This window comes from Entamoeba histolytica, genomic scaffold (genome assembly GCF_000208925.1).
Source record: "Entamoeba histolytica HM-1:IMSS scf_1104750518087 genomic scaffold, whole genome shotgun sequence".
NCBI classification, from domain to species: Eukaryota; Evosea; order Mastigamoebida; family Endamoebidae; genus Entamoeba; species Entamoeba histolytica.
Genome location: NW_001915297.1, coordinates 1,236 through 9,613, shown reverse-complemented (window position 1 = coordinate 9,613; position 8,378 = coordinate 1,236). Strand labels below are relative to the sequence as shown.

The 8,378-nt window shown below is 24.4% G+C and overlaps 3 protein-coding genes across 3 annotated transcripts, besides 2 other annotated features; 1 reads left to right on the top strand and 2 right to left on the bottom strand.

Moving 5' to 3' along the window:
* Window positions 1-621, top strand: EHI_117270 (fumarate hydratase class I, anaerobic, putative; the record flags this gene model as incomplete). The annotated part of the gene is made up of 1 exon (XM_645671.2): window positions 1-621. A coding segment is annotated over one exon (621 nt), but the record flags the coding sequence as incomplete, so codon positions are not given.
* A 361-nt stretch (window positions 622-982) lies between these two features.
* On the bottom strand, window positions 983-2,578 carry EHI_117260 (transporter, major facilitator family; the record flags this gene model as incomplete). The annotated part of the gene is made up of 1 exon (XM_645670.1): window positions 983-2,578. One exon carries the CDS (start codon window positions 2,576-2,578, stop codon window positions 983-985), a length of 1,596 nt encoding a protein of 531 aa, XP_650762.1.
* Window positions 2,579-3,685: 1,107 nt separating this feature from the next.
* On the bottom strand, window positions 3,686-4,015 carry EHI_117250 (uncharacterized protein; the record flags this gene model as incomplete). The annotated part of the gene is made up of 1 exon (XM_645669.1): window positions 3,686-4,015. The coding sequence occupies one exon, from the start codon at window positions 4,013-4,015 to the stop codon at window positions 3,686-3,688; it is 330 nt and encodes a 109-aa protein (XP_650761.1).
* Window positions 4,016-4,136: 121 nt separating this feature from the next.
* Window positions 4,137-6,738: a repeat region.
* Window positions 6,735-7,317: a repeat region.
* Between the last annotated feature and the right edge of the window lie 1,061 nt (window positions 7,318-8,378).

Below are 8,378 nucleotides of genomic sequence, written 5' to 3'. Positions count from 1 at the left end.
GGACTTGCTCATGGTGTTGCTAAAGAACCTACAAGAATCAATTTGGATGTTCCTATGCCAGAAATATTGAAACAACTAACTGTTCTTCCAGTAGAATCACCTGTATTATTAAGTGGTACTATTATTGTTGCAAGAGACATTGCTCATGCTAGAATTAACGACATTTTAAAAGAAACAGGGGATGTTCCACAATATATTAAAGATCATCCAATCTATTATGCAGGACCTGCTAAACAACCAAAAGGTTATCCAAGTGGATCATTTGGTCCTACTACTTCTGCTCGTATGGATCCTTATGTTGATGATTTCCAAGCTCATGGAGGAAGTCTTGTAATGATAGCTAAAGGTAATAGAAGTGAAATGTTAACTAATGCCTGCAAGAAACATGGTGGATTTTACCTTGGAGCAATTGGAGGTGCTGCTGCTTTATTAGCTGAAAAGAACATTAAGAGCATTGAGTGCATTGCTTTTGAAGACCTTGGAATGGAGGCTGTATGGAAAATTAAAGTCGAAGATTTATTGGCTTTTGTTTTAGTTGATGATAAAGGTAATGACTTCTTCAAACAAATTAAGCCATTCTGTTCCTCTTGTTCTAAGAAATGTTGTTGTGAGACAAAATAATAGAGTCTAACATGAATGAAGTCTTAATTCATTTCTTTCATTTCTTATTTTTTAGTTATTCAAAAAATCATTTGCTTTGTTGTTTAAGGTTTTTTGTTTGAAAAGAAAAACAATATTCATTTTATTAATTTCTTTAATTTTTTATCTGTTGGAGGTTCTTTATAAAAGAAATGAAAGTAACGGATATTAACAAAAGTTTATTTTATGATGTTCAATTACTTTCTGTATTTTTAGTTATAAGTTATTAGATAGTTTTTAATATTTGCTCAACTGTCAATAAAATACTAAGTTAATAACATTTAAGATGTTTTATTGTAAATTGAAGGAACTTTTTTGAGACATGATGTTTAAATAAAAAATATTAAATAACAGCGTCAGTATGAGGTTCAAGTTGTGGGGTTATTGATTCGTTTTGAGAATGGATTATATTTATTTGAGTTATTGGGGTGATAATGTCAAGAGATTGTCTATTTTCACTTTCAGATTTTTCTTCATCTAATTCAGTGTAAGTAATTTCTTGTTGATTGTTACTTTCATTTTGTGTCTTTACAAAATCAATGGATGAAGGTGTGAATAACATCATTATTGAATTAATAACTCCCACTATCATAAGAATGTAGAATGGAAGGTATTGATTCAATGGATATGAAAATTCATTTGATAGTCCCCAAGACAACAAAGGAGAAATTATAATTGGACCAAGTACTCGAGTTGCGGAAACAAATGTTTGAGCAATTCCATTTGCAGACCCCATATATTCAACATCAGCAGCATTGACAAGAAGTGTTGAAATTGAACTAAATCCATTTTGAGTTACAAGGTTCCAACAGAAAGAAAAGGCACTATAAACTACCCATTTAATTGTTAATGAAGAACCATTAAATCCTTCTAATGAAGGGAAAATTCCATAAAACATAGAAGTACATATAATAGTCATAACATATGTTAAACGAAGTCCAAATATACGTACTAATGGTTTATAAAAGAAAAGTAGAGTTGTTAAACTTCCCAGACTAGCAACAGCAGCAAAATAACCAACCTCATTTGTTTTTAAACCAAAACCACCATTTCCAACTGAAGCGATCATAAGTAAAGGATAAATTGTCATAAATGTAGTATTTCCAAATCCATGAATTGAATAAAGAATAGAACAATAAATACTCCAAAAATTCTTTTTATTAAAGAATTTAAACATTCTCTTAAATGTATTTTTTAGAGAGTTAAGGATAGACAAACATTTGTTTTGATGTTCTTGTTTTTGTTCATGTTTTATAACATTATTTTCTAATAAATAAAAATATGCAAGAATTAATGCTATAAAACCAAATGAAGCAACAGACAATTGTGGTAATAATGCAGGAAATCTTTTAAAAATTGTTATTTTACCAAAAATTGCTGGGTATTTATTCACTGGGTCATAAAGAACTCCTCCAAGAAAACTTCCTATAACTGAGCCGATAGACCATGTTAATCCATTAAAACTAAATGCCTGAACTCTATTTGAATCATCAGTTATTTCACCCATATAAGCTTTAACAATACCTACAGTACCATTTAACATTCCATTTAAAAGTCTCATTGCAACAACAAAGTAATAATTAAATGAAAACCCAAAGAGGATATTTGAAATTGCAATACCAAATGTTCCTACCATTAACATAGGTCTTCTTCCTAAGTTATCTGAGAGTGCACCAATTATAAATGAACTTGTAAATTGTGCAATTGAAAATGAACTTATTAACCATCCACTGTAATTCCCCACTTCATTTAAGGAAGAAACAGTCCCCATATCAACAATAAGATATCCTACATATGCATTAAGAATGTTTTGAGAAATTCCTTCAATTAACAACATCAACAATAATGGAAATAACTTCTTTTTAGGAATTCCTTTTGGAAAGAAATTAATAAAATAATCTTTGATCCCTTGGCATAGAACCTCAATAACTCGAAGCATCAAAATAAGTATTTACTTTCACAGTTCTTTTTTTTAATGAGTTTTTAGTCCTCATCTCATTTCTTAGGAAAAAATTTTTAAACCCTTTTATATTAATCTTCTTGACAAAAAGAAGTTTTATTCATTTACCTTTGTTTTTTGTCAATACATGTAATTCATTGAAGAACCCCAATATACAACATAAAAAAGTAAAGTACAGTTATAAAATATGATCTTAAGAAAATGACAGTATTAATGCTGTTGTAATTTCATCAAAGAAACAATGACTTAAACTATGTTCATAAAATAAATAAACAATATAAATTGAATAAAAATAATATACAATGTAGAAATATGTCTAAAGCTAATCAGATCAAATTATTAATAAATTAATTATGTTATATTAAATTGATATAAGCATTATAAGTAATAAAATTAAAAACATTAATAAAAAGACTTGAAATATTAATTCATAATTCCCAATTCTTACAAAGAATAGAAATTTATTATTTTAATTTGAATGTGATTTAAACCAACCTTATAACAGAAGATAACGTCTTTAAAAGAAGTCGAATAATCACGTTTAATATTGTATAATTCTCTTATAAATATAAAGAGTTGGTATTTATTTGATAATAATACTTCCTTTTCATTTGAGACTAATGTCTTCATATAACAATATGTTTATAATACAGAATGTTTAGTTTTAATGAATTGACAAACATTTATTATGTTTTGAGTATAGTTATTTGATAATGATTATACTTTTGTTTTGTATTACTTGGTACTGAGAAAAAAAGACATTTTGAATAAGACTTCTTAAGTAAATGATATAACAATTAACATATTATGTTAAAGGCATTACTTACCTGTATAATTTAACTTTTTTTTAATCAACCATAAAAAACCACAATAACACAATTCAAGTATAAACTCAAACTTAGTAATAATAATTATTCACTATAATATAATCTTATGTACTAACTATAAAAGAAGATAATTCTTTCTTTTGTGATACTCAGTATTAGTTTGGTTTGATTTAGTTATTATATTTCCACTACATTTCAGTAAAAAAAAGAAAAAAAGATAAATAAACCAAGAATATAAGAAAGAAACACAACACTTTAATTAATCTTTTTTAAAGACAAAAAATCCTAAGTAAATGACAACACCAATGATAATGAGGAAAACAATTGCAAGGATGATTAAAAAGATTTTGTTACAAATAGCTCTTCTTAACATTCCTTTTAACGTTTTATCAGAAGTATCTAAATTGTCATTTACTTTATCCAATGAATCTTTGTCTTTTTCTAACACCTCTCTTTGTCTTCGTAATTCTTGAATAGAATCCATTTGTGTTGAAATTGTATCTTCAACAATAGCATTAGACATTTCAATGTCATAAGTTGCATCGTCTAATTTTTGGGTAGCATTTAACATTCTATCTTGATGACTCATTTCTTTTTATTTCACTTCTTCATTTTAAGTTCCTTTTCTTGAACTTTTTATTTAATAAAAATGTTATAAAAAACAAATTTAAGTTAATCTTTTTTATTTTATTTCTTTTTTTCAGTCATTTCATTTAAAATAAATCTAAAGAAGATGAATATCCAGATAATATCTCCACTATTAATTTCTGGAAAGGAATCTATGAAACTAACACTAATATAGATTTCCTGAATATTAATTTATATGAAATATTAATTGAAAATAGAATTAATGATAGAATGGCTATAATCACTCCAAATGAACTAGATTGTGATATTAAATTTACTGCTAATTTGAAATTAAAATGAAAATGATAAAATACAATGACTTTGGATTAAATATTTAGAACAACCAAAGAAATATTTATTAAAATTATTTAATGAATGGTTAAACAATCCTAATGAAATACCTCCTCACTTTATTCAAGGAAGAACAATATTAATATATAAAAAAGGAGATAAATTAGACCCACAGAATTACAGACCAATAACGTGCTTAAATTGTTTGTTAAAAGTATATACATCAATATTAAAGATGAAAATAGAAAATCAATTGATGCTAAATCAAATTGAAAAACAACTATCATTAAATCAAATTGGATGTAAGAAATATACATATGCATCAAAAGAAGGATTATTATATAACACTATAATCAAATATTTATTAATAAAGAATAAATGGAAGTGGGTAGAAACATACTATGACATATCCAAAGCATATGATAGTATTAATCATCAATGGATTAAACAATGCTTAATATATTTTAATATCCCACTAGCAGTAATTAATAATATATTATATATATTAATTAATACACATCTTAATTTATATTATAATAAAGAAAGTGTGGGTATAATTAATGTAGAAATAGGAATAATACAAGGTGACAGCCTATCTCCACTTTTATTTGTATTATCTATTGATATATTATCTAAACAATTAGATAAACAAATTAACAAATTAAATATTAAAATGAATGGAGAAGAAAAACAAGTCAAGTTAAACCACATATTATATATTGATGATTTAAAGATAATGACTAATAGTCTCGATGAAATGGAAAAAGCCCACAAATTAACTAAAGAAATATTTAATGCAATAGGATTAAAAATTAATGTAGAAAAGAGTGGGATAATGACTAATATTAATAATCAAATAAATGGAGAATTAGCTGAACTACCAAGAGTAACTAATGATAATCATTATAAATACCTTGGTATTGAAATATAAGATAAAATAAATATTAATAAATATTGTACAAGAATATTAAATGATGTATCTTCTATTTTATCATCATTAAATACTATGAAATATAGCATTCTCAATACAATAAGAAAGATTAATAGTGATATAATCTCCAAATTAAGATATGGATTTAGTATTGTCCAATGGAAACTAGGAGAGTTGGAGAAGATAGATAAACAAATTAGAAAATCATTGATACAACTCCAATTATACAGTAGAAATATCCCAAAAAGTAGATTATATGTTAAAATAAATGAATTGGGAATAGGATTAATGTCATCAAAAGATGAATGTGCTAAAGAATTATTAAGAATATATTTAAAATATAAGTGGAGATCAAACACAAGAATATGAGAAATGATAGAGGCAATAAAAGAAAATCCAAATGAAATAATTAAAAGAATGAAGAAAGCATTTGGTAAGAAGATTAATTTTAATGAATTAATGAATGTAATAGAATTAAATGAAAGAAAGCACGATATAAAGAATGTATTTTAATTGATAAATAATGAATTAAATGATAGATATTTAAATGAATGGAAAGAAAAGAAATGTGGAGAATATATAAGATGTGCAAATGGCACTTTCAATGATAAGAAATTAACAGTAGCCAGCCACATGGAGGTCATTAAATATAAAAAGAAATGCATTCCTCCAAATAATAAAGATGCAAGAAGGAGTAACTATGACAGGAAATATTAAATCAAAAATACTCCAAAATGATGATTTAAAATATTGTAAACAATGTCATAACACAATTGCATCTATTAGTCATATACTGTTATGATGTAATGAAAAAGAATCAAATATTAAAACATGATTATGTATGTAAACAAATATATAAACACATATTAATTACACATTTTAATGAATTTGATGCTATCGACTTTAATAATCCTCCTAAATGTATTAATAATGATGAAATGGTAATAACTTACAATAAAGATTTATTGGTTAGTGATAATTCTTTCCATGCTAGAAGATAAGTTATATATTATCAAAATATGAAAGAAAAGAAAGGATATATTATAGATGTTGTTATATGTCAGGATAATAATTTAGAATTAAATTATATTCATAAAATAAATAAATACAAAGAATTACAAGAGAAAATAAGAAATAATAGAGAAAGAATATATGTAGAAATAATACCTGTTATATTATCAATAAATGGATTAATACATTAAGAATCAGTAAGAAGATTAAAAGTACTGAAATTAAAATTAAACTTCACCAAAAATCCTATGAACAATAATTATCAAAAATATGAAAGACTTAATGTTTTACACATTCAATTCTGGCCGCACATTAGAAGAAGAACAATCTAATGCGAGCATGCTAGAAATGAACTCTATTACACCAATAGAGCATATTGACGAAACTGAAATAATCACTTCTCAATATTCATAAAATCCAATTGAGGATATATATAATAATTGACATTTTTTCATATTTTATTTATACTTCATTTGCTATTTATTATTCTTGCAATTTTACGTCTATCGTTCATTTCATTAATTGGGTTTTGTTTTTAATTTCTTCTTCTATTGCCTTAATGTCTTTTTCTTCATTGTCTTTTGTTTTTTCTTTAAACTCTTCTTTAGTTTTTCATTTATCTTTTTCTTTTTGATTGAATATACTTCTTGAAGAATATCATACCGTCTTTTTCTTCTTACCTTCTTACTTCTTGAGTATTTCTTTATATTCTCCTTTTCCCGTTCGTTTGTTTTTCATCTTTGTATACATTTATTGTTATTCATTTATATTTGTTATGGGTGTAATCTTTATTATTGTATTTATGTCGTTTCTTATTTGTTTTTCTTTATTTCTTTCGTCTTCTAATCCATTTTCCTTGGTATATTGTTTACCTTTATTATTATTTCTTTTCTATTTTTTGCTATTGACATTGAATTTTTTTAATGTATAACATTCGATTTCTATGTTTTGTTTGCATTTCTTTACAATACTCTAAGGTTTTACACAATAACCATGGCATTAAAACTTGATATATTTCTTTAATTGGAAAATATCTTCAAGTAAACAAAAATAAAGAAAATGAATAAATAAGAAAGAATGAAACATTGTTATATTTTCAAATTAATTGATAGTCAACATTAATATATTAATGAAATGAATGTTAATGAGAATAATTCAATTTAAATAAAATGAAATAAAAATAATGATAAATAATTAATATTTCAATGAATAAAATATCATCTAACATTCCTATTTCATACATTAATTAATCAGTTCATTAATTATTCATTTTATTTAAATTATTGTTTATTTAAAACATAAATTATCATATTTTATTTTAATTTATTAAGAATAATTTTAAATAAAAATTCATTTAGAGTTTATTTAATGTTTTTAATTACTTCATTAAATTGTGTTGTAAAAATAGAATCATATCGTCTTTCTAATGACATTCAATCATTATACATACTTATTATCATTTTAATTATTTCTTCTTTATGATGAATATTGCTGACAAGTTACAATAAATTCAATAAATTCAATCTCTTCTTTTACAAACACTTTGGTAATTTTGTATTCTATTTATTTCTTTCACTTCTTTTCTTGTTATTTTTTATGAAGAATAATTTATTTAGTTTCAGTTCTTTCAACTTCCCAATTACTATAACTAATTTCTCGTGTGTATCCCACTCCTTTGTTTCTTTTCTTGGTTAATGTTTCTATTTTTCATTATTTTTATGATATGCAATATCTCCTTTTCACTTCTTCTACAATAATCAATGTTATTGACATTACACGTATCATCATTCCTATAATCTTATCATTGTGTATTATCATAACAATTGAACTTTTTGACTCATTAAATTACATTAGAAATTTATTATTTTCAAGTTATTCCAATAAAAAATTTCAATAACTTTTGTTGTTATTCATCTATTTTTGTTTTCTTCATGAACTTCTTTATGAATATAACAATAACATTTAATCTACACAATACAAACATATTTCTAAATTTCTGATATTGGAAAATATTCTATATCATTTAATTCATTGTTTTATTATTTTGTGTAAAAATCTGATTGAAATTCAAAACAATGTTAATTGTTTGAAA